At 45.5% G+C, this 26,030-nt stretch overlaps 2 protein-coding genes across 7 annotated transcripts; one reads left to right on the top strand and one right to left on the bottom strand.

The window, feature by feature from the left end:
- Positions 1-1,845: 1,845 nt before the first annotated feature.
- Bscl2 (BSCL2 lipid droplet biogenesis associated, seipin) lies at positions 1,846-20,013 on the top strand. Of its 6 annotated transcripts, XM_055613758.1 has the most exons (13): positions 1,846-3,807; positions 5,520-5,736; positions 7,101-7,417; positions 9,086-9,167; positions 11,808-11,951; positions 12,619-12,753; positions 12,927-13,024; positions 14,086-14,227; positions 14,359-14,425; positions 14,616-14,687; positions 14,788-14,868; positions 16,084-16,179; positions 18,138-20,006. In XM_055613758.1, the coding sequence occupies exons 2-13, from the start codon at positions 5,662-5,664 to the stop codon at positions 18,860-18,862; spliced, it is 2,034 nt and encodes a 677-aa protein (XP_055469733.1). In that variant the 5' UTR covers positions 1,846-3,807; positions 5,520-5,661; the 3' UTR covers positions 18,863-20,006. The 6 variants fall into 6 exon arrangements, with proteins under 6 accessions (XP_055469733.1, XP_055469735.1, XP_055469734.1 ...); XM_055613760.1 differs by lacking the exons at positions 16,084-16,179; positions 18,138-20,006 and adding an exon at positions 14,965-15,198 and having other exon boundaries at positions 3,178-3,807; XM_055613759.1 differs by lacking the exons at positions 1,846-3,807; positions 5,520-5,736 and adding an exon at positions 6,490-6,560.
- Gng3 (G protein subunit gamma 3) lies at positions 3,748-5,181 on the bottom strand. Its single transcript, XM_055613767.1, has 3 exons — positions 4,939-5,181; positions 4,494-4,593; positions 3,748-4,228 (listed from the first exon to the last, which is right to left on the bottom strand). The coding sequence occupies exons 2-3, from the start codon at positions 4,590-4,592 to the stop codon at positions 4,100-4,102; spliced, it is 228 nt and encodes a 75-aa protein (XP_055469742.1). The 5' UTR covers position 4,593; positions 4,939-5,181; the 3' UTR covers positions 3,748-4,099.
- Positions 20,014-26,030: the final 6,017 nt, after the last annotated feature.

Raw genomic sequence — 26,030 nt, 5'->3', positions numbered from 1 at the left:
CAAGGACCAAACTCAAATTGCCAAACTTAAATGAAGTGCCAAGCCATTTACCAACCTTCTGTTTTTAAATGCTTAATTATTAAAATGCACTAGGTGCAACCAGGAATAGCTTCTGTGTATATGACTACTGTGCCCTTTTCTATAAGTGCCTTCACGTGGGAACCAGCTGTGCAGGGGCCTGTCTACCTGGTCTGTGCTTATAGTAACTTTTTTTTTTTTTTTTTTTTTTTAAATTTCTTGAGACACAATTGCTCTGTGTAGCCCTGGCTGTCATGGACTCACTCTGTAGACTAGGCTGGCCTCGAACTTGCAAAGATCCACCTGCCTCTGCCTCCCCGAGTGCTGGGATTACCGGCATTCGCCACCATACCCAACACAGTAACTCCTTTTTAATTTTTATGTATGTGTGAGTGTTTTGCCTGCATTTCAGTTCACCACATGCATGCAGTGCCTTTGGAGGCTAGAAGAGGGCAGTGGATCTTCTAGAACTGGAGTGACCCATGATTGTGAGCTTCCATGGGGGTGTTAGGTACTGAATCCTAGTCCACTGCAAGCGCAAGCAAGTGTGCCAAACCATTGAACCATCTCTGTCCCTCTTATACTGAGATCTTGAGTCATTTGAGTGGAAAATTTAACTCCGGCTCTGCTAAAATCAGTTGGATGTTTGAGGTTAAGTGAAAGGTTTCATTGATGAAAGCCATTAAGTTTATGCACAAGTAATTATTATCTAAGAAGGAAATTTCTGCATTTTTCTAATGACTGAAGAATGAAAGTTAAAAAAATAATGCGATGCTAGTATTGAACAGACAGGGCTTTGTGTGTATGTGCTGCTGCTGGCAGCTAGAACTTTGTTTTGTTTTTGTCTTTTGAAACAGTATTGACTATTGTAGCCTGGGCTGCTACCATACCAAGCTCACTAGGACTTTTGGGTTTTTAACCTGTTAAATTTGTATGTGAGGGCATGCATGTGCTACAGCATACCTGTGAAGATCAGAGGATGACTTTTGGGATTTGGTTCTGTATTCTATCATGGGTAGGTCCCAAGGATTGAACTCTGGTCATCAGACTTGATGGCAGGCATTTCTAACCACTGAACCATTTTACTGGCCTCTATTATGGAGGCACTTTAGTGTTAGAGCTAATTATAATTATGCACAGCTGGGCATGATATCACATGCCTTTTATTCTAACACTAGGTAGGCCAAGGCAGAAGGCCTACCAGTATATTCCAGATCAACCTGGCCTACAGAGCAAGACCCTGTTTCAAAAACACCAAGAACAGATGAGTGTAGTGGTGTGTATGTGTGATCCCAGCACTTGGGAGTTGGAGGCAGGAGGATCAGGAGTTCAGACCTGTCTCAAAAAAATCCACTAATCCCTCATCTCTATTTTTATACGTTTCCCCTGCATCTATTTGTATGCACCATGTATATGTGTCTGGTTTGTGCAGAACAAAAGGGGCTTTGGGTCCTCTTAAAGTGGAATTAAGATCGGATATTAGCCAACACATGGGTGCTGAGAACTAAACCAGGTTCTCTGCAAGAGCAACAGCTAATCCTAACCTCTGGGTCATCTCTTCTAGCCCCACTATAATTATTTTTATATTATTTTTATTTTAGTGGGTAGAGCTTACATCTTCAACCAAATATTCACCCCTAATTTGAATAGCTAATCAAATTGAGTGAGAAAAATAAGATGGGTGTTGGAGGTAAGATAAGGTGAGGGTTAACTTAATATCAGTGCTATGTTTTGAGCACTTTTGGCTTTTTGCCACATCTGAGCTGATAAGATTTTCTTACTACCCTGGTATTTGCCCAACACTGATACAGTAGCAAAAGAGTTTTTTTATTTTGGTTTCTGCTAAACCTTGTATACAATTTAAGCATATACAAATAGAAAAAACATTCATTAGGTATTAGGCACCTATGGCATACTAGGCATTGTGAGCAAGCAGGGATTATAACAAGGATCCTTCCTGGAGTTTCCGCAAGTACCAAGAACGAAACAAAGATTCTAAGTACTCAAGTCAGACTTCATTGCTGAAAGTCTGGTGGTGGTGTGTTTGCACACTTGTGGAGGTCATAGGAACTCTGAGCTCTCCCCCACCACCTTGTTGAATTCAGGGCAGGAACTTGGGTCATTGGGCCTGCAGTTAAGATCCTCTACCTGTTCAACCATTTGGTTGTGACACTGGAGAATCTGCCTGTCAATACTCCCACCCCACTTTTGTTTCCAAGATGACAAGGGAAAGGAATAAAGAAAGGACAAGATTTAAGAAAGATAGGGTTTGGGAATGATGGGCTGTCCTGAGATCATATTGGTCATTCTGGGCAGCCCAATTATATCCATGCACAAAATTTGAAATGGCCTAATGAGACCTTCCTACCCAGAAAGATGTGTCTCTGAAGTTAGGATCTTGATGCATGATTGAAAACAAATGGAACAGTTAATCCTGGCCTAGAATCCATAACACCTTTGTTCACTCTTAGAACAAAAAATCTGCGAGGAGGTAATCTGGGTCTCCTAAACCTTCACTGCTGATTTTTTTTTTCTTTCTTTTTTTTTTTTTCCTCGAGACCGAGTTTCTCTGTAGCCTTGGCTGTACTGGATCCCATTGTAGATCAGACCAGCCTCAAACTCAGAGATCCACCTGCCTCTTCCTCCCCAGGTGTTGGGATGTAAACACCTCTGCCAATTCTTAATCTAGGAGGCACTCAAGAGATGGTCTCTGGCCAGGCAACATTCTGAACTCTCGAAAAGAGGTGTTAGGTACTGTACTCTCTTAATTGATGTTCTTCAAGCCGGGCTTGGTGGCACATGCCTTTAATCCCAGCACTAGGGGAGGATGCACAGAGAAACCCTGTTTCAAAAACAAAACAAAAGTAGATGTTCTTCAGTCACTTTGAGGAGAAAATAACCCCAATTCACCAAGACACTGAAATTTACTCCTTATTTACCTCCCAGAGAGACCAAGGAACAGTGCCGCAAGATGGACTGGAACACATTGCGAGGTTCTCTTGCAAAACCCACATTGTGCTTCTTGGGCCCAAGTCCTAGTGACTAGTTGTTTTCTTTAAGTCAGGATCTCATTGTGTAACCATAGCTGGCCTCAAACTCAAGAGGTCCACCTGCTTCTGCCTCCCGAGTGTTGGGAGTACTGGCGTGGGCCACCACACTGAACTATGAACCTAGCCTTCTTTTTAAACTCCGGTGATTGGTCTCTCTAAAGGATGTCGAGTTCTAGATTCTATGGGGCAAGGACCCGGACTCTGACTTCGAAAGGGCAGGGGCAGCCATTTTAAGATCAGGGGACCACGAAAGGGATCGTTCCATAGTGGAAACGCTGGGGGCCGCCATTTTAAGAGCGGTGCTGTACCTCACCCTTGGTGCGTGCCGCTATGCCAGTACGCAGGGGCAGCCGCCATCTTGGACACCGGCTGCGGGCGCTGAGTCGCCCTGTCCCGCCCTTCCGCTCCTCAGGACACCTGCACCCGGAGCTGCTGTCCCTGGGCCCGCGGGAACCCACCCGCTCGGTCTGAAGTGCTCAGTGCTCTCGTGCGCCTGTGAAGGCTCCGCGGCTTCTGAGGGCTCGTTTAAACAACCCCCCACTGGGGGCGCTCGCGCGCCTCACACCCAGCGATCTCCATTCCTTACAATGTCTAACCGGCTCGACTGGCCCTGTTCCCCGGATATGGCAAGTGTATCGACTGAGGAGCCTCTTTCCCAAGAACGCTAACACAGGCGCTGTCCTCTGAGGCTCTGGATGACTTTATTCTTCAAATGCCTTTACCTTTCCAGTAGCTCCAGGTGAGACTGAGAACAAGCACCCGGGCATCCCCCTCTCCATTGCCTGAACGGATGGATCACAGAGGGAAACAGGCAGAAATCTAGTATTTAAGCGGGGTCCTTCTGTGGATAGAGTAAAAGGTGCTTGGAATTGGCTTCAAAGAGTGAGGAGATGGGTTAGACAAGGGTTAGGAGGGCCTTGTGCTTCAAATAATCTCAGGATATGTACGGGTAGAAATACTGCTACAATCTCCGATCTAAGGGTGGGTCTCGGAGCGGGATGCTGAGGAGTTCAGAGGAGGGACAGAGCCCTTCAGAGGAGGGCACAGAAGAACTTTTTCTCCCGGAAGGGGTTCTCCGAAGTGGGCACAGGAGTGATGAGGGGATCCTCACAAGCGTGGGCATCACAGTAAGTCATCAGGTCTGCTGCTGCCTTGGACACCTGGGATACAGCCAGGAGGAAGACATTAGCCAGAATTCTGAAAGGGACTGCAGCTCCCTTCGCCATTTAGGCTATCTTTTAGTTTCTAGTGCCCTTTGAGACAGTCCTCTCCCCCATCTCCAGTCCTCAGGAACAGCTTTGCTGACAAAGCCCAATTTCTGCTTCTGTCCTTGGCGTGTTAAAAAAGAAGCACCCCCCCCCCCAAGCGGTTTGATAACCTACAGCTGAGGCTTGAAAAACTAACGGGTGCCAGGGTCGCACCCACCTTTATCCGGCACAAGCTGGCTTCAATCTTAAGCTGTTCCACCATCTTGCGTGCTTGACCAATACTCATTGTGCTGTTAACAGGGGTCTCCCCTTTCATCCTAGAGAAAAGACAGACAACTCAGTACTCTCAGCTGAAACACTCAGCTCTTCAACAACCACACAGACCAAAATGTTGAGTTTGTTCCCCAATATTTTGGCCCCCTCTTATCTCCACTCTCCAGTAGCCATTCAATCTCTTTTTCTCTGAGGGGAGAATAGAAAAGATGAGATGAAATTATTTCCAAATCCCTTATACTAAGGATTTCAGGATTTTCAGTCTCTGAGCCAATTATGTTACCAACAATGAAAGCCTCAGTCAGAAAGAGCCCCACCCTGATGAAATCACATCAGCCACCTGTCACCTTAAGCCCTAACGAGAGAGAAACAAGCTGTTCTCTACTCACCTGAAGTGACAGGCGGCGGCAGCAGCCTGGGATGTAGGGTCAGTGAGGAGGGGGCACCAAACCCTGCCTCAGGTGCTCCACCCTGAAGGGACTTGCAGCTTAAAATATCTGTAGCAGTGACAGCTAATGCAGAGAAGGTCACTAGAGATGCTCAGACTGGAGGTCCTTGGAGGGGTGGTCTCAGTTTCTGCAGTGCAATCACTGGCCAGATGGCTGGTACCTGAAGGATGAAGGATGCTAGAAGGAGCTGCTCAGATTCTGGAGCATACCAACTGCCTGGCCAGTGGGGGAGTCTGGCTGCTGTTTGCATCCCCTGTGAACACCCCCACTGTTTCTATGTCACTACCTGCCCCTGCCCATTGTAGAAGCCCTTGGTCTGAACTTGAGCCCTACCCAAAGGACCTGAGGCTGAAGCAGGCTCCCCTCTCAAGTGGGGTGGTCTGGGCTTGTGACAGCCCCTGCAGTAAAGTCTGTACCTACTGCAGGAGACCCTGCTCATTTGGAAATCTGACATCAGCTGAGCTGCCCCCCCCCCCCAACCCTGACACAGCACTTAGCACCTGAATCTTCTTTTCTTTCAGTGACCCTCCATACTGCAGATCCAGGGAAAATGTGATGCTCTACAGGTGATCAGCTTTTAGATCACCACTTTCTAGCCACAAGTAACCTGAGTGGGGCAATCCAGGGTGGCAGAGATAACCAGCAGGAAGATAATCTAAAGAAATGATACACCAAAGAAGAGAAGCTGGGGAAAAAGAGACATGCAGAGACCAGATCAAAGGACCAGACAAAGAGGAGGTAAGTGACCATACACAGTAGTTAGTATGAATATTGTGAACACAGGTGGGACTCTTGGAGTGAGGAATTGGGGAGATAGGGAATTGATTTCAATTTTTTTCGTGTAACTTGAGAAGATTGTTGCTAAAAAGATGTATATTGGCCTTGCCTCCTGGAAGATGGTTTTCTAGAAACCACCTTCAGACACCTAGTCTTGTGTTTTTGTAGGTATTCTGAGGCAGACTGCCCCACACGGGTCACGGAAGGTCAATCACGCAGCATAAACACTGGAGATTGAAAGGAGTTGAAATGCTGCCACGCTTGACTAGCGAACAGCAAACCATCCGTGCAGCACACAATATTTTGGTTCTAGAAGTGTGCAAGGTTTTCTGGGCAAACCCGTCTTTCCCCCTCCATTTCCTTTGGACGCCTACAGGCCCAAGGAACTCTGCTGAATAAAAATTGCACCCATTTCACCATCTCCACTCTCCCCCACTGCCGGCCTTCACCCGGATCTCTGGCTTCTGGGTGAAAAGGCCTGTGGTGAAGTTATCAGGGAAGGCCAAGATTGTGGCCTCAAAAGGAGGACCCTGCTAGGTCTCAGTCCGCCTTGGGGATTATGTGTATTGCCCCTTTAGTCACTCAGCTGAAGTGTAATGGGCTTCTGACAGAGGTGGTGGGGAACAGGAAACAGGGGCAAAGCATTTTACGGGCTCTGGTCTATGTGCAGGGCTCCGCCCCTGCAGGAGCCCTTCCCCTGTGCTTAACAGACGACTGTCAGAAGGGGCGGGGCTTCCTGGGCAGGCGAAACTCCCTTCTCTGTTTGCTTGGGCAGCCGGAGGCTGGTGAGTTGGCCTCGCTGAGGTGGAGGGCTGATATCCACCGCATTATTCTAGGGGTAGGCGCCGCAGCGTCAGCCGCAGGGAGCTGTGCAGGATAGGGATCACCCTCTCCGTGAGCGAACGCAGGTCCGGGCAGAGGGGAGGAACTCGGGAAGCCATTGTGACTGCTCTAGGGCTACTGGCTTTGAGCTGGACTGGCTGTGCGCTCGTAGGCAAGTCACCCACTCCTGCCAACCCTTGGCATTGTGGATCCATGTCATTCCTGTTTTGGGAGAGATTTAAGGTCCTGGATCTACTTATGTAATCTGTAAATGTATCAAGGAGGTTTGTCCCAGGCTCCGATGACTGGAGGAAGGGCTCTGGAAGAGAACTCAGGGAGGAAGGTGAAGGGATAATTGGAAGAGAAGCACATGTGAAACAATGACTTTGCTTTGTCTTGCTATCTCTACTTCCTCAAAGCCAGTTTAATAAGCTGGTCTTCCCCAAATATCCTAGGAAAAGGAAGAAAAAAAAAACAAACTATTTTTCTCCCACTTTCTCCAGGAACCTTCAGCTGCCCTGTCCCATGGCCAAGGGTGTCGTCCCTGTGGAAGACCAGCCAGAAACTCAAAGCCTGAAGCTGGGGCCAGATCCCCAGCTGTCCCCATCATGGTCAATGACCCACCAGTACCAGCCTTACTGTGGGCCCAGGAAGTGGGCCATGTCTTGGCAGGCCGTGCCCGTAGGCTGCTGTTACAGTTTGGGGTGCTCTTCTGCACCATCCTCCTCTTGCTTTGGGTGTCTGTGTTTCTCTATGGCTCCTTCTACTACTCCTACATGCCAACAGTCAGCCACCTCAGCCCTGTGCATTTCCACTACAGGTGAGAAGGCTGTACCATTAAAGTAGAATCTTACCTTGAAAATTACTACAAGGACTCCTAGTTTGTCCTCTGTTGAATCCCAGTATTGACAGAGGATGAAATCTTATCCCAGTGTGCTGACAGGACTTCTTACCTCACGAGCCAAGGCTGGACAGGTCGGTGCTGGTAGGGCTCTAAGTTCAAGGTGTACCTCTGCTGCTAAATTCTGGTTAAAACCCTATAAAAAGAGCCTGGTCACATGTATGTTACCAGTCCTTGAGAGGCTAAATTGGAGGATTACTATGAGTTCCAGGCCAGCCTGGGCTACAGGTTGAGACTTTGTCTCAATAGGATTAAAACACATACACACACATACCGAGGAAAAGAAAATTCACCTTTAAAATTTTTTTTTTATTTATGTATTTTATATGTGTGAGTGCTTTCTCTGCATGTATGCCTGCATGACAAAAGAGGGCATCAGATCCTATTATAGATGGTTGTGAGCCACCATTGTGGTTGCTGGGAATTGAACTCAGGACCTCTGGAAGAGCAGCCAGTGCTCTTTCTTAACCACTGAGCCATCTCCCCAAGCCCAGAAATTTCACTTTGAAGACTGAAATAATAAGTCTGCTCTGTTAAGTCACTGTAGAATTTTGACCTAACTGAACCTGTTGGGCATAAGAATTAATTATCCTGGCTTTTAACACAGGAGGCATTAGGAAATATCTCTTTTGCTTTTAGTTTACTGCCACTCACCCCCAGTGGTATACACAGTAACTCAAGGTACATACCTCCTAGAGTCCTACTTCTTACCTAGATTCCTTATTAATGTACATTGCCAGATTCTCTCTATGTCTCCCAACAAAAGCTGTAAGACTTTTAATTATTACATACAGAAAACAGTTTTATTTTCAATTTAAAATCTTTTTACCCTGTCCTGAATCATGTGCTGCCATTTCTAAAGTAGATCCTCTTAAACATTTAGAGAACACGAGGCATATATATATATATATATATATATATATATATATATATATATATAGGATATGTGGGTACATATGCATGCCCAGGTATAAGCTGTGTACCCATGTACAATGTGCAGTTTTTGCCTATAATTTATCTTAGAAGATGTACCCATAGATCCTTTTGGAGGAATCTTTTCTTTTCTTTTCTTTTCTTTCTTTCTTTTTTTTTTTAATTAGGCTCCAGATCAGAACTCTTGAATCAGAATCTTTAGTGGTAGGACCATGAGCAATTCAAAGAAGCCTGTAGAAACACCTAAGTGTCCTTTGGTTCCAACCTATAGGTTTTGTTCTTTGTTGTTGTTTGTTTGTTTTGTTTTGTTTTTCTTTTCGAGACAGGGTTTCTCTGTGTAGCCTTGGCTGTCCTGGACTCACTTTCTAGACTCCACTCGCTGGCTTCGAACTCACGGAGATCCACATTCCTCTGCCTCCCTGAGTGCTGGGATCACAGGTGTGTGCTACCACACCCTGCAGGTTCTGTTCTAATGAGGAAACAAACTGAAATAGTGGGAAGAGAATGAAAGCCTTATTCTGATATCTTGAATCTTGTGGCCACATTTGTTCTCCATGTCTCTGTAATGGAGAAAAGGATGATGGGAGTGGGCAGGCAGGCAGGCAGAGTAGGCTCTGTAACTTCACAAATCATCACTGCTCCCTTCTCATTTAGGACAGACTGCGATTCCTCCACCGCCTCACTCTGCTCTTTCCCTGTTGCCAATGTCTCCCTGGCTAAGAGTGGACGTGATCGGGTGAGTATGAGAGCTAGACAGAAGTATCAGGAAAGTTTTGATTGCTTGAGAAAGATGTGGAGAGCAGAGGTTGAGCAACAGACATTTAAGAGAAAGGCACTGAAGCAAATAGAGGTTGAAAAGAAAATCTAGAATTTGGTCCCAGTCAACTGTCAACACATACTGAAAAAAAAAAATCTAAAATTTAGTCCCAGTCAACTTTCACATATACATGTCTGTAAACCCGCACTAGGAGGAAGAGGCAGGAAGATTATTCCAAATTTGATATCAGCTTGGTCTGCACAGCCAAACCCTATATCCTCAGAAAAGAGGAGGAGGAGGGTTGGGGATAAGTCCCAGTCAGTAGAGTATTTGCCTCCTCTGTATAAGGCCCTGGATTCAATTTCCAGCGCCAAATTAAAATCAGAATGATTGTGTATGCAGCAGGCATTAGGACTGGTCCCATTCAGCAGTTATCACTTGAATCATAGCTCCTAGATAAAGTTTGGGTTTTGGGCCCAAGTGAACAAATCAGCTAGTTGGAAGAGCATGACACCCATTTAAGTATGAGAAGCTAGTATGTAAGGCTGGGTATGGTGGTGCATGACTTTAACTCCAGCACTTCTAAAGCAGAGGCCAGCCTCATACACACAAAGTTCCATGCTAGTCAGGGCTATATAATGAGACTCTGGTTTTCTGTTTGTTTGTTTTGAAACAAGGTTTTTCTGTGTAGCCTTGGCTGTCCTGGACTCGATTTGTAAACCAGGTTGGCCTCTGCCTCCCTGAATGCTGGAATTGCAGGTGTGTGCCACTGCACCCAGCTGAGACCCTATTTTAAAAAGGGGGGGGGGGAAGCTGGTATATAAATATAAAATTATGAAATGAGTAACAAGTATGTGTTACCTGTTATTACAAAGGGTACTGTGCCAGAGGACTGGCACAGGATAAGTTAGTTCCAGGCCACCCCTTATTGGTACTCTGTTATAAAAAACAAAGGAGCCAAGACTTGGGAGCTAGAGGCAGAAAGGTTAACTTGGACTACATGAAACAAAACAAAAAGTGATTAGCCTTGAAGTTGTGATTACCCTGTCTCAGCCTCCTTTGTGCTGGAATTAAAGGCACTTCTACCACCTATTTAGGCTGGAATAGTGGGGGACCTCAAACTTCTGTCTCCTAAATAAGTATGCATCACCATGCCTGGGCTGGATATATTTTTTCAACCATTAGTTTTCTAGGTTTTTAAAAATAGGTTCATTAAGATAAAATTTATGAGCTGGAGCAATGGCTCAGTGGTTAAAAGCACTGTATGCTCTTCTAAAGGACACGGATTCAATTCCCAGCACCTACATGGCAACTCAAAACTGTAATGCCAATCCCAAGGGATCTGACACCTTCACACTAATGCACACAAAATAAAATAAAATTATATAAAAAAAGAAAATTTGTATAATATATAGTTTACTTCTTAAGGTATGCAGTTCTCACATTTTATTTATTTATTTATTTACTTGCTTTGTGGAACAGTTTCACTGTGTATCTTTGGCTGGTCTGGAACTTGCATTGGAGATTAGGCTGGCCTTGAATTCACAGAGATCCATTCCCTCTGGCCTCCTAAGTACTGGGATTAAAAACATGCACTGCTACCCAAGGCAGTTCTATCATTTTTAATAAATTCAGTGTTTCACACACAGAGACACAAATAGAGAAATTTAATTTTGTTTTATATGTTTTTTTTGTTTTTTGAGACAGGGTTTCTCTGTGTAGCCCTGGCTGTCTTGGAACTCACTGTGTAGACCAAGCTGGCCTCACAGAGATCCTCCTGCCTCTGTTTTCCAAGTGCTGGGATCAAAGGTGTATGCCACTACACCCGGCCCAAGTTAATTTAATTAATAAACTACTCTGCCTTAAAAAAATTAAAAGAGAGACCAGGATAACAGTGTGAACTGCCACAACGGTGATTGTGCAAGAGCTGTCTAGGGAGGCAGAGCAGTGCTTGCTTAATTAGCAAGTGAGGGCAGGCTGGGCCCAGGGGGACAGCTCCAGTGGCACACAGGCCAGAATTACAGATGGCCCACTTGGCAATGTGACTGTTCACTTTTGGAAAAGATGCAACAGGGCTCTTCCCGGAACAACATAGTGGTTTAGTCAGACCTTAATGCTGACAGGATGAGTGTGGTGGTACACGCCCAAAATTTCAGAACCAAAGGCTGAAGCAAGAGAAGTTCCATGAATTTGAGGCTATCTAGTAAGTGCCAGGCTAACCAAAGATACATTGCAAGACCCTCTGAAAACACAGGGTTGGTTCCCTACCTCATTAACCCCAACCCCCAAATAAAATCAAACCAGCAAACAAGAGAGAAGTCTGGCCTGGAAAGCCAAGGTGTCCAGTGACCAGAAGGGGGCAGCATCGACTCAGTATGAACAATGGGAAGTTTGTGGGCTGGCTACCAAAGGGAGTTTGTTGTGTACTTAAAGGAGCCAGGTATGGTGGCGCATAGTTTTAAGCCCAGCACTGGGGAGACAGAGGCAGATGAATCTCTGAATTTGAAGCCAGCGTGGTCTACAGAGTGAGTTCTAGTCCAGTCAGAGCTACATAGTGAGACTGTCTCAAGACACCACAAAAAGAATTTTTTTTAACAAGATGCGTGTTCCCTTTGTCAGGTGCTGATGTATGGACAGCCATATCGAGTCACCTTAGAGCTTGAACTGCCAGAATCCCCTGTGAATCAAAACTTGGGCATGTTCTTAGTCACTGTTTCATGCTATACCAGAGGCGGCCGAGTCATCTCCACTTCTTCACGCTCAGTAAGTGTTTATGGACAGTCTAGGAAGTTGTGGACAATGATGGGAGAATCAGAATATCTGGCTCATGCTTCAAGAGAAGACTTCGTTGGCTCTGAGATCAGGCCCAAACCAGGATAAGTGAAGAATCCACTTAAGAAGCCAAACATTTGCCAAACACCTAGTTTCCTATGGGCATGCTCACCTTTGGAACAGTCTAACAAGTACAGCTGCTCTTAGAACAGGCAGCTCAGAACAAACCAGCTTTGAGACAACTGGCCTAACTGCTAGAGTTTAGAGTAACTTCCTCCTAGCAAGACAGGAAAGAAATATAGTTATTAGCATGCAGTGGATGCTCACTGAGCGCTGGACCCACAGTTAACTGTCAGCAGAACCATATTAGGGACACCTGCCTTTCACGGGGACCAAAAGACTCCAGAGGGAAAGGTGCATGAGAGCAGACTGCTTACCTCAGGCAGGTGTTTTAGAGAGGGAGGCCTTTACTGTTTTAGGATCAAGAAATGAGGTCAGGCAGTAGGGAGCCATTACAGGTTGGGTGGACATTTGTTGTCTAAAAGAGACAATGAAGGAAGAGGGGGTCTAGAATGAACTTTTGCCTACATGGACTGCTCAATCATGGGGCAGCCTGGAGAGAGCACCTGTCTCCAACATGTTCTCATGGCCCTGTCAGGTGATGCTACATTACCGCTCCCAATTGCTCCAGATGCTTGACACGCTGGTGTTCTCCAGCCTCCTGCTGTTTGGCTTTGCTGAGCAGAAGCAGCTCCTGGAGGTAGAGCTCTACTCAGACTATAGGGAGAATTCGGTAAGTGGAATGATGAAGTAGGAGACAGCCCTCTAGTTGGCCCAGGATTGCACCTGGGCCGTGGGCAAGCAGCTGCAATAGCCACAAATGCTGGAAGTGGACCTCAAACTGGCTACTAGAAGTGAGAGCAGCAGGAGACTGACTGGACTCTGCTCTCACCCCTCCCCTTGCAGTATGTGCCAACAACTGGAGCAATTATTGAGATCCACAGCAAGCGCATCCAGATGTACGGAGCTTACCTCCGGATCCATGCCCACTTCACTGGGCTCAGGTAAGTAAGCCATGGAAGTAAAGCCTAGCAGCTTTCCTATGACCTGCCCCAAAATGAAAAGGGTCCCAGGCAGAGATGACTAGTATGACATCACATGTTTTACAAAAGCCAGGGGCTCTCCTCTCTGGCTTCACTATGTGTATTGGCTTTCAGAAGAGCTTCTTAAAACTCCCATGTGAGCAGCCAGAAATATGGCTCAGGGGTTAAGAGCACCCACAAGGTAATAGCTCACGACCATCTTGTAACTCCAGTCCCAAGGGATATGATGTATTCTTTTGGTCTCTAGGGACCCCAGGCATCCATGTGGTGCATGCGTATACACTCAGGCAAATACTCATACACATAAGAATTTTAAGAATCATTTTTTAAAATCCCATATGTGATCACACACCCTTTCATTCCAGCACTGGGGCATGGGGGGTACCAAGGAAAGAAATCTTGAGCTACAAAGCAAGACACTCAACATAAATAATGAAAAGGGGGAAAAAAATTATCATGAGTCAGGTGCAATGTCCTGTGTAGTCCCTGCTGCTTAGGCAATATAGTGAGATCCACATATACCACCCTCTCCCCACCCCCATCTCTGCTCCAGTGAAGTCTGTCTTGTTCCATTGGCTCAGCAAGAATTGGAGTGACTAGAGAGGTTATAGTTAAAGCCATTGTAATGCTATGGCCCTGTGGTACCTGAAGCCCTGTGACCCTGAGACTGCCTGAAGTTCTTGACTTTTTTTCCCCCCAAGATTTATTTATGTATTATTTATACAATATTCTGCCTGCATGTGTACCTGCACACCAGAAGAGAGCACCAGATCTCATTATAGATGGCTGTGAGCCACCATGTGATTGCTGGGAATTGAACTCAGGACCTTTGGAAGAACAGTCAGTGCTCTTAACCTCTGAGCCATCTCTCCAGCCCCATCCCTTTTTAGACCCTACAGTGTGGTCTGGAAACTGGGCTGGGAGTGAGTACCATAGTAGCAGAGGCAAATATTTCTGGAGTGATAGCAACCAGTGCTATCTGGTAACTGCTACTCCATTCCTGACCCTGTTCCCCCCCTCAGGTACCTGCTATACAACTTCCCCATGACCTGCGCCTTCGTGGGTGTCGCCAGCAACTTCACGTTCCTCAGCGTCATCATGCTCTTCAGCTATATGCAGTGGGTGTGGGGTGGCATCTGGCCCCGACACCGATTCTCTTTGCAGGTCTCAAGGGGCAAAGACCCTGTTTTTCTTCCTTTGGTGATCTGTGTCAGTGAACGGGGCATGCTAGGGATAGGGTGTGGTTACTGCAAAGGGAAGTCAGGCTTCACTGCTCAGCAGTTACTTCTCCACAGGTTAATATCCGACAAAGGGATAGTTCACGACATAGTGCCCAGTGTCGGATCTCTCGCCATCAGCCAGGTAAGTGGGTTGCTTTACGGTATGATTGAGAGGTAAACTGGCTGGGTTAGAGGGGCTCCCTGCCTCCGGGATGAAGCATATGGTACTCTGGAACCCCAGGGTGTAAGGAAAGGCTGAAGGAGGTGCAGTTGGCACTGTAAGCCAAGTGTAGCCACTGAGCCCAGCTGTTCTTTGTTTGTGGGACCTGAAGGCCAGGAGGAGTCTACCCAGCAGTCAGATGTGACAGAGGATGGTGAGAGCCCTGAAGATCCCTCAGGAACGGGTATGATTCGGTCCCTCTTCCTCGATCCTCCCCAGCACTCCCTTTCAGTGCCTGGGTCTCACCTCCTTTCACACCTCTGTTATTCCCCTTTTGGCTGAAGAGGGCCAGCCGTCTGAGGAAGAGAAACCAGAGAAGCAGTCCCAGAATGGAGAGGAGGAGCAAGAGCCAGAAGCTAGTGATGGTGAGGAGCACTGTGTGAAGGGGTGATGTGTGGTGGGAATGCCATCTCACCCCTCTTGTCTCATTTGCAATTTTGTTTGGCCCTTTCCTGGCTCAGGTTCAGGCTCCTGGGAAGATGCAGCTTTGCTGACAGAAGTTAACCTCCCTACCTCTTCTTCAACATCTGCCCTTGCCCCTGAGACACTGGGTAGCCAAGAGCCTTCTAGGGGTACCCTCAGGCAACGCCCAACATGCTCCAGTTCTTGAACAAAAGAGGGCTGATTCCTCACATTCCAGCACTTTCCCATCAGACCCTTTTCCCCTTGTTCCCTTAATAAACTATTTTGTGCCAGCTGCTTGTGTGGGCATCAGAGGACAAGTTTTGAAGTTAATTCTCTCCTTACACCATATGGGTTCTATAGAGTCAGACTTGGGTCATGGAAGATTTTGTTTTATATGTGTACCACATGTGTGCAGGAGCCCATGAGGTCAGAAGAGGGTATCAGATTCCCTGGGAATGGAGTTACAGATGGCTGTTAGCCTTCACAAAACATGAGTGCTGGGAACAGAACTGCAATCTCTGCAAAAGCAATAAGCACTCTCAACTGCTGGCCTGACATCTCTTCTGGCCCCGGTGTGTTCCCTTTTTAAATATTTATTTTTAATTCTGTGCGTGGGTATGTGCATGTGAGTTCCAGTACCCTTAGAGGCCAGAAGAGGCCATTAGATCCCCTGGAGCTGCTGTTATATGGCTGTGAGCCACTGTCTTAGTTAGGGTTAATATTGCTATGATGAAATACCATGACCAAAAAACAAGTTATACTTCCATATTGCTGTTCATCAAAGGAATCAGAACAGAAACTCAAAACAGGTCTGGAACCTGGAGGCAGGAGCTGATGCTAAGGTACTGCTTACTGCCTGCTTTCTCATAGAACCAAAGCCCACAAGCCCACAATGATCTGGGCCCTCTTCCATCAATAACTGATTAAGAAAATGCCTTACAACTGGATCTTATGGAGGCATTTTCTCAAGATTCCTTCCTTCCAGATAACCTAGTTTGTGTGTCAAGTTGACATAAGACCAGCCAGCACAGCTACCATGTAGGTGCTAAGAATTGAAACTAGATCTTGAAAAACCAGTCAGTACTCTTAACTACGGAGCCATCTCTTTATCCCCTGTATTGCTGCTTTCTTCTTCCTTTGTTTCTTTATTTCCTTTTTTTTTTTTTCCGAGTCAGGGTTTCTCTATGTAACAGAGCTCTGGCTATTCTGCTATCCTGGACCAAGCCAGCCTCAAACTCACAGAGATCCACTTGCTTCTGCTGGGATTAAAGGTGTGTACTACCATACCTGGCCCCTATGTTGCTTTCTTTAATAAATAAAAGTACAAGAGTATTACATGTTCCAAGGAGATTTAAGATTGACAGTTGTTTAGTCTATTATCTAATATCCCTAATTATACTCAAATTTTTTCTTGTACTAAGTATAGGCATTAGACACTATCCCAGCTGCTCAGCTGAGACAGGAATGCTCTTTGAGCCCAGAGATTGTTGGTTGACTTAGACAATTGCTTAATTTTCTTCCCTTTTTTCCCCCAAAGATTTATTTATTATGTATATAGTGTTTTGCCTGCATGTGATACCATTATAGATGGTCATGAGCGACCATGTGTTTGCTGGGAATTGGACTCAGGACCTCTGGAAGAGCAACCAGTACCCCTAACCTCTGAGCCATCTCTCCAGCCCCCTGTTATCTTCCTTTTTTATTATTTATTTTGAAACATTCTTAGAGGCTGGCCTCAAACTTTTAGCAACTCCCCTGCCACAGATCCGAAATACTGAATTACAAGCTTGCACCACCTCATCTAGCTGGTAGGACTTTGTTTTCTACAGAGATAGGGTCTCACTGTGTAGCACAGGCTATTTTCTAATGATCCTACCTCAGGATCCCTAGTGCTGAGAAATTCGGGCATGCACCACCACACTCAATGTAGCTGTTTCCATCCATAATCTAGGGAAGAAATCCTATCCTGGCCAGTAATAGGCTTCCTACTCTATCCACGTGATTCTCATCTCTCTCGGGGAGGGGGATAGGGTAGGGCGGGTCTGGAGAGCTAGGATACATCATTCTGGACTTTACACCCCTCCCTTCTCTGTCCATTGGGAGGCAGAAGACAGGAAATGACTGCCATGGATGTGGTAGGATTTTTACCAAAACAGCATTTTTGTAATTCAGGCCCCATACCATCCACAGATGTTTTCCTGTCTGATACCAGCCAGGTGCCCTCCCTCCTCTGAAAATACTCCTGTCCCCACCCCTTCACATGACTGTAGCCTTTGGATTCTCAGTTCCTGGCCGTTTTCCACATTTCATTCCTGTCAGAACCCAGGCATCCTGACTTCCAGCTGAAACCACTGCACGCGGCTTCCCCTATTCCTGGCCCCCGTGACTCAGTCCCTCTGAGGGAACCAGCCCTCTTCTTGGCAATCGAGCTAGGTGGTGACATCAGAGGGGTATAAAAGTTCTCAGCCAAAACAGAATTGAAGATACAACCTGACAGTGGCCTGTGACAGGGACCTCTCCGCCTGATATCCACAGATGTCTGGAGGCAGATTCTCACTGTGTCAAGGCCTATCCACTGGTGAGAGGCTGCTCTGGTTCCTGGGAAGAGGGTTGACAGGGAGGATCCTGGAGTGCTTGGACAGGATTTGCACAAATACCAAGCCAGAGCAGGTAGGGAGTGAAGACTCCCATGTCCACCGCCACTGCTTTTCTTCCTTCTCTCTTTTGTCTTCTTTCTGGATTTTTTAAAATCTTAGTAAGCATTGTTTTGCATAGGTCATTCCTCCGGGTAACAGCAGACTCATTTCACCTTCTTCACTGAGCTGACTAAATTGTTTCCTCCTCCTTTTCCCTAGCATTGTTGTTTATCCATTAGCTGCCTGTTTCTAGCACTTTGCATGGTGCCGCCCAGACATCTGTCTTGCCTGTGGAACCGTATTTCACTATTTTATCCCAAACCAAGCACAATCAGGGCCTGGAAGCATGCACTAATAATCCTAGTGATTGGAGGGGTGGACAGGATGAGTAGGAATTGAGGACCAGCCTCAGACCAGCCCCCCCCCAAAAAAAAAAAAAAAACAAACCTGCATTCTGAAGCCAATTGACAAATGACTGTGTCTCAGTCCCACATCTTCCCTTGCCGGTCTTGGACCTATGTCGTGCTTCCACAGAGGGCTTGTCCTGGAAGGCAGGGCTGTCAGCATTTATCCGTTCACTCCTTCCCTTCCAGACTCCATGTTCGGCTCTCTTTTCCTTCTGTGGCTTGTGGCCATGACCACCTCCTTGGTTTCCAAAGCTCAGCTATTGACCCCCCAAGACTACGAGGAAAAGGAAGAGGGTTATTCGACAGTAACCACAGCTTCCCTGGCTGTCCGTTGTGACTATGACCGATGCCGCCACCTGCAAGTGCCCTGCAAGGAGCTGCAGAAGGTTGGGCCAGTGGCCTGCATGTGCCCAGGGCTCTCCAGGGAGGATCGGCAGCCAGATCCTCCACGTCTGGGAGAAGTGCAAATTGTGGCTGAGGAAAGCTGCGTGGTGGTCCACTGGTGTGCTCCGTTCTCTCCGGTCAGCCACTACTGGCTTCTGCTTTGGGAAAGCAATGGGGCTCCACAGAAGAATGGCCCCCTCAATGCTACAGTTCGAAGAGCAGAGCTGAAGGGACTGGAGCCTGGGGGTGCTTATGTCCTTTGTGTGGTGGCTGCTAATGACGCTGGTGAGAGCCATGTTCCTGAGGCAGGTGTTGAGGGTTCTGAGAACTGGACTGGTCCTTCCTTTGGGCCCTGTCACAAGCTTATCATGCCACCTAGGCCTACCACCTTAGTCCATGCAGCTGTGGGAGTAGGCACAGCCCTGGTTCTGCTGAGCTGTGCAGCCCTGGTCTGGCATTTCTGCCTTCGTGAACGGTGGGGTTGCCCCCGACATCAAGGTACTGCCCAAGCTTCAGAAGCTCTCTGATAGGAGTCCCTTCCACAACAAACAACTCTAGTGCAGTCCAGCCACATCTGGAGAGCCCAACCCACTCCCAGGAGGAGTGTGGGGCTTGCTGCCATCTGGCACCAGTGGCACAGCCAAGCCAGAGCAGAAGCCCAGGCAATTGGCCTGGAGATTGAGAGCTTGTTTAGTTTCTAACTGGTCACTATGTTTCCTGTTGGGGGCTAGAAAGGAACAGCAATTATTCCTTGGGGGTCAGATGCAAATGATTTAAGCTTTATGGGCTTTAGGGGATAAAATTATAGACATTATGTATGTACTTAAATGTAGTCAGTTAAAATGGAGCTATTGAAGGTCTACCATGGTAATCTACAATTTTAATCTCCAGCACCCTGAAGGCAGAGGCAGGCAGAGTTTCCAGGGCAGCTTGATCTATATAGAAACATTCCAGGCCAACCCAGATTATATAGTGAGATTCTGTCTCAAAAAAAAAAAAAAAAAAAAAAGAAAAAGAAAAAAAAGCAACAAAAGGAGGGGCGAGACAAGAGCTGGTCAGCAGTTCAAAGCACTGGCTGCTCTTTCAGAGGACCAGAGTTTTATTCTCAGCTCCCACACTGCAGTTCACAACCATCGGTAACTCCATTCCCAGAGTATCCAGCATCTACTGATGACCTCTGCCAGCGCCAGACATTCACATATATACAGGCAAAATACCCATACAGATAAAATTAAAATGTAGCTATTTAAAATGTAAACTGTCCATAGCTCATAGACCTTCCATAGCCAGAGGCAAGCCAGGTTTGGCCCATTGGCTGGGTTTTTGCCAACACCTGTTATATATTCATAAAAGGACTCTGCAACTGTGGGTGGCTCCCACATATATTCTGAGAATAAACTTCTGTAGGATAGGCTATGCCCTTTTCCTACCTTTTCTTTCCTTACTAAGAATGAGCTTGCTCAGAGTCCAACTGTGTTTGCAGAAGCTGGGGATTAAAAATCAACATGGGCTGGAGGGGACAGAAGGCTCAAGCTACTGTCTACACAAGTGTTTTTGTTAGTTACTAACAGCTTACACCAATAACTCTCCAAAAGTTTGTTTGATTGTTTATCCACTGTAATAACATTAAAGGAAATCTAAAAGCATTGTATTTTCAACTTTCATGATCCTGTTTAATTCGATATGTATTTTTTCATCACTTCTCAGCCTTTTGGCCAAGATCAAGTGTATGCCTATTTTCAAAGTAATATGCATACTTGTGTTTTTTGTTTGTTTGTTTGTTTGTTTGTTTGAGAAAGGGATCTCACTGTGTAGCCCTTTCTGGTCCAAAATTCTCTATGTAGTGCCAGTTGGCTTAAAACTCATAGAGAGCTGGGCTCTGTGGTGCATGCCTGTGATCCCAGCACTCAAGGAAGCAGAGGCAGGTGGATTTCTGTGAATTCAAGGCCAGCCTGATCTACAAAGTGAGTACAGGACAGCCAAGACTACACAGGGAAATCCTGTGTGTATGTGTGGTGGGGGGGACCAACCAACCAACCAAACACAACAGAAAGCAAAAAGCAAACCCCCCTAAAAACAAAAGCCAAACCTCACAGAGATCCTTCTGCCTAGGCTTTCTGAGCGATGAGATTAAAGACATGAATGACCACACCAGGCTGTTTGGGTGTTTGAGTCAGTCTCATTATATAACCTTGGCTAGTCTGCTACTTTAGTCCTGAGACTAAAGGCATGTAACATCATGCCTGGCTTATTTACAATTTAAGTCTTAAAGCCGGATGTCTTGGCATAAGCCTGTAATTCCAGCACTCAGGAAGACAGAGGCAGGCTTGTCTCTGTGAGTTCAAGGCCAGCCTGATCTATAAGAGTGTAGGACAGCCAGAGCTTGTCTCAAAAAAAAAAAAAAAAAAAAAAAAATTAACTCTTTGCTTATTTTTTCTATACATATATGCATGCCATGGCAGACAAGTGGAAGTCAGAAGACAAATTTCAGAAGTTGGTTCTCTCTTCCCCACCATGTGAGTTCCAGGCCTCAAACTCAGGTTGCAAAGCTTGACAGCAAGCAGCTGGGTACAGTAGTGCACACCTGTGATATCAGCACTCATGGAGGCAGAGGCAGACAGATTTCTGTGAGTTCAAGGCCAGCCTAGTCTAAAAGTGAGTCCAAGACAGCCACAGCTACACAGAGAAACCCAGTCTCAAAAAAACAAAAATAAAAAAAGAGGCATCTTATTATTCCTTGAATGTATTTTTGGTTTTTTTGTTTTGTTTTCTTCGTTGCTGTTTTTTGGGTTTTTGTTTTTATTTTTGTTTTTCAAGACAAGGCTTTTCTGTATAGCTCTAGCTGTCCTGGAACTCACTCTGTAGACCAAACTGGCCTCCAACTCACAGAGATCCACCTGCCTCTGTCTTCCTGAGTGCTGGGATTAAAGGAGTGTGTCACCAATGCCCAGCTCCTTGAATTTATTTTTGAAATTACTTGAATGTAAAAAAGTTCCTTACAAATTGCTACATAGTGAAAATTCATTTTCACTAATCTGATAACTTTTTTGGGGGGTGCCGGGTTGAGTTCAGAGCCCTAGAAATAGAAGGCATGCAAGTCTACCACTGAGTTCTATTCCCAGCATGGCCATGGATTTAGTCTCTGTGTGGACACTGTTCCAGGACAGTAGCTACACTGAGCTGGATTATTTTAGTCTCAGAACAAAGGTATTATTACCCAAGGTCTCAGTAAACTGATATAAAGAATCTAGGAAAAAATTAAAAGCCAGATACGGTACATGCCTTTAATCTCAGCACTCCTGAAGTAGGGGCAGGAGGATTTCTGTAAGTTCCTGAACAACGTGGGCTGCAGATAGTTCCAGTGCTACTTAGTAAGGTCCTGTCACAAGAATGAGTTACTTGCTCAGTTTTTTTTTGTTTTGTTTTGTTTTGTTTTGTTTTTTAAATAATTCTCATTGCTGGGTGGTGGTAGCGCATGACTTTGATCCCGGCACTCAGGAGACAGAGGCAGGAGTTTGAGTCCAGCCTGGTCTACAGAGTAAGTTCCAAGACAGACAGAGCTACACAGAGAAACCAGGTCTCAAAAAAAAAAGAAGGAAAGATAGAAAGAAAAAGAAAAAAAGTATTATTCTTCATCTTTTAAATTTAGCACACACTAAAACTAAGACAGCTCATGACCAGGTATTTACAGACCTCAGCAGGACACTGATCAAGTGCCCTCAGCACTGCAACACCAAGCAGCCTACGCAGGTCCCAGCGCACATGCTTCTGCAAGCAGGATTCACAGAGTTCAGTTCAGTCCTGCTTGCTTTCACAGGCTTTGCCTCAACTGCTTTGAAAGGATTTTAGAAGAATGAGAAAATAACTCTATCATCTTTCATTAGAAAGAGCATGCATTCCCAGCTGAGTATGCTGGATTCGCAGTTAATTATGAAAAACTTTCACTGTTAGGAGTTATACATGGAAAGAAGGCTGGGGGCATAGTGATTAAACTCCAAATCCTCTAACAGTGACTTCAGCTGAAGTGGTAAAATATGGCAGTCAAATCATGGAAGGCTGGCCAGGCTCAGCCCTTCTTATCCTAATGCTTACCTGGAAAAGATTAATTATGTTACATATTTTGAAACTTCTAATTCTTTTAGTTATCAAAACCAAAAATTCCAGCTGCACATTGTGTTCCTCCTGAGCTCACTCTCCCTCTCCTACAAGGGAGGCATCTTATCATAGCTCTGTACAATAGATGGTCCTATAAGAATCATGCTCGGTTTGACCAGCATGTGGTCTTTTCCTAGTTTTGAGAAATCCTGTTTCTTTTAAAAGAGCATAATTTATAATTGATTTATATTTTATTTTTGGCTTTCTGAGGCAGGGTCTCTGTACATAGCCCTAGCTGTCCTGGAATGTGTAGCTGTGCCTCAGACTCACAGAGATCTATCTGCCTCTGCCTCCCAAGTGCTGAGATTACAGTCGTGTGCCACTACACCTGGCCCAATATAATTGATTTTTACATAATGTAAAGTTTAATAGATAGATAACCAAAACCATTTTTATTTGGTTTTTGTTTCTAAAATAGGGTTTATTTGTGTACCCTTGGTTGTCCTGAAACTTGCTCCATAGACCAGGTTGGCCTTGACCTCAGAGATCCAACTGCTTCTGCCTCCCTAGTGCTGGTATTAAAGTCATGCACCACTAGCCAGCCCATGTGGGGCACGCCTGTAATCCCAGCACCTGGAGAGGCAGAGGCAGACGGATCTCTGAATTCAAGGCCAGCCTGGTCTACAAAGCAAGTCTAGGACAGCCAAGGCTACACAGAGAAACTTTGAAACACCAAAACCAACCAAACAAAAAAAAAATATGTACCACCACCACCTGGCATCTAAAACTTTTTAATGAAGTTTGGAGAATTACTGTAAGAAACTGATATTTTCAAGTAAATGCAATAAAGGTTTTAGTAAATCCCAAAATAAATTAAAAATAAATAAAGTAAAATAGGCTGAAGGAATGGCTCAACAGCTAAGAGCTCTTGCAGAGAATAGTAGTTCAATTCCCGGCACCAACGTGACAGCTAACAACCTTCTGTAACTCCCGTGCCTGGTAATCTGTCACTGTCTTCTGGCCTTCACAGGCAATGCACACACATGGCACACAGACATACTATCAAGCAAAAAACTCATGCTAATAAAATAAAAACAAATTTAAGATGGGTGTGAGGGTGCATGCCTTTAACCTCAGCACCCAGGAGTCAGAGGTGGGAGGATTTCAATGAGTTTGTAAGTTCGAGGCTAGTCTGGCCAACAAAATGAGTTCCAGGACAGCCAGGACTATATAGAGAAACCCTGCCTCAAAAGAAACAAACAAAAACAACAAAATCACCCATACACAGAAAATAAAGGCAAGAGTGGTCGGGGTTAGTCTAGTGCTATGTATGATAATGCAAATTACTGGTCCCCAAGATCTGGTTGCTACTCATATGCTCACATACCCTGGTCTTTGTTGTGTAAACTTTACTCTACCTAATTTAAAGTTGATTAGCAATAAAGTTGCTGAAGCCTGTGACAAGGCAGAAGAGAGCAAGCAGAGCTTAGGTTCCTGGGGTTGGGTCCAGAGAAGGAACACAAGGTGGGAGAAGGAGAGAGAAAAAGCAGATGTAGCTGGAGGAAAGGAAGCCAGAGAGAAGGAAGTTGCCATGGGGCAGTAGCCATGAAGGCTGGCCTGATGGAACAGAAGTGGTCCAGGCAGGAACAATTATGGCAAGAAGTATTTGACGTATAGCTGGGAAATAGCAAAAATAGTTTAGAGGGTTGATACCTGCCCCAGTTATGGTGCCTTAAGGCTTTTATAATTCTTAAATGGTTTCTGTCTTGCCAGGTGTGGTGGTGCACACCTATAATCCCAGCACTTGGAGGCAGAGGCAGGGGGATCTTTGTGAGTTGATCTATAAAGTGAGTCCAGGACAGCCATGGCTACACAGAAAAACCCTGTCTCAAACAAAAAATACAAAAATTAAAAAGGTCTCTGTCTCAGTTATCTGGGAACTAGCTGGGATTGAGATGCCCTCAAAAGCCTAATAACCACTTCCACAACACAGGAGAGTTCATGTCTCAGTACCCAAAGCTATCTCTCCAGCTACTTTTGAAAAATGGCTCAGAGAGATGGCTCAGTGTTTAAGAGCACAACCAACTCTTCCAAAGAACATGGGTTAGAGTCCCAGCAACTATATGGTGACTCACAGCCATCCATAACTCCAGTTCCAGGGATATGAGGCCCTCTTCTTGCCCCTATGGGAATCAGGAATGAAGTGGTTCACAGGTAGACATGCAGGCAAGAGACTCATATACATAAAATAAAAACAAACAAGTCTAAAGAGTAGATAAAAAAATTAAACAAATCAGTCTTTCTAAAAATCATTTAAAAATACAATACCAGCCACAGAGGTTCATGTTTGTAATCTTGTCACTGAATAGGCAGAGATAGGTGTATCCCTGGAGCTCTGGGACAAGCCAGGCTTAATCAGGTTTGGGCCAATGTATAAGAAGGAATATCTTGTGTATTGTATGGTTGTAGCACCTGTCAAAGTTTAATCTGATAGCCTCTATCTTAGGTAGGAAATAGGAAGTGAGACATCTGATAGGATTCTGGAACAGAGCCAGGCACTCAAGATTCAGCTGGCAAGATGTAAAGAGGACAGATGCATGGTACCCCAGCCCAGGTAACCAGCCATGTGGCAGAATATAAATTTGTATAAATGTGATTTTAAGTTATGAGCTAGTCTAAGAAAAGCCTAGCTATATATCCTGGGTATTTTTTTCTTTTTCAAGACAGGGTTTCTCTGTGTAGCTTTGGCTGTCCTGGACTCACTTTGTAGACCAGGCTTGCCTCAAACTCACAAAAGTTCACCTGCCTCTTCCCCTCCCTGCAGAGTGTTAGAATTACAGTCAGGCACCACCGCACATAGCTGGCTTGGGTATTTGTAAAATAATAACTAAGTCTCATGAATCATTATTCCAGGAGCTTGGGGAAGAAATGAAAAACCTCATGCAGCACCAATGAGAAACCTTGATCCCTGAGAGAACACCCAAGGTTGACAGCTTTCACATACCCTCCCTCATACCTCCACACTGCACACTTGTATGGATGTGGACACACATCCCATCAAACATACACTTACATGCACACATGCATATGTGAAAAAATCTCCCATAAAACTCCTCTCAAGGGTGGTGGTGGCCCACGCTTTTAATCCCAGCACCTGGGAGGCAGAGGCAGTTGAATCTCTGTGAGTTCGAGGCCAGCCTTGTCTACAGAGCGAGCTCCAGGACAGCCAGGGCTGTTACACAGGGTTCTGTCTTGAAAAACCAAAATGAATAAATAAATGTTAAAACTTAAAAAACAAACAAACAAACAAATAAAAACTCCTCTCAAAACTCAACAGCATTGCCCATCCCCAATTTCACTTTTAAGATACCAAATAGACTCCTCAGTCTACAAACAAGTTCAGCCTGAGGCCTCTTAAAGCCTTTTACAATCAGTTTTGCTCCAATTAGAGTCAAAGGGTCATCTGCCTCTTGGGATGTGATGTTGCTAGGACAGACTGTATCAAGTTTGTCACTGATTGCCAGGATAAACACAGCCCTAAGCCTGACTCCACCTTTTCATAATCACCTCCTTTCCATTATATGGAAGAATTTGGTCTGT

Source organism: Psammomys obesus, unplaced genomic scaffold (genome assembly GCF_907164565.1).
Source record: "Psammomys obesus unplaced genomic scaffold, mPsaObe1.curated_primary_1811, whole genome shotgun sequence".
In the NCBI taxonomy this organism is placed as follows: domain Eukaryota; kingdom Metazoa; phylum Chordata; class Mammalia; order Rodentia; family Muridae; genus Psammomys; species Psammomys obesus.
This window is presented reverse-complemented; position numbering and strand designations above follow the sequence as displayed.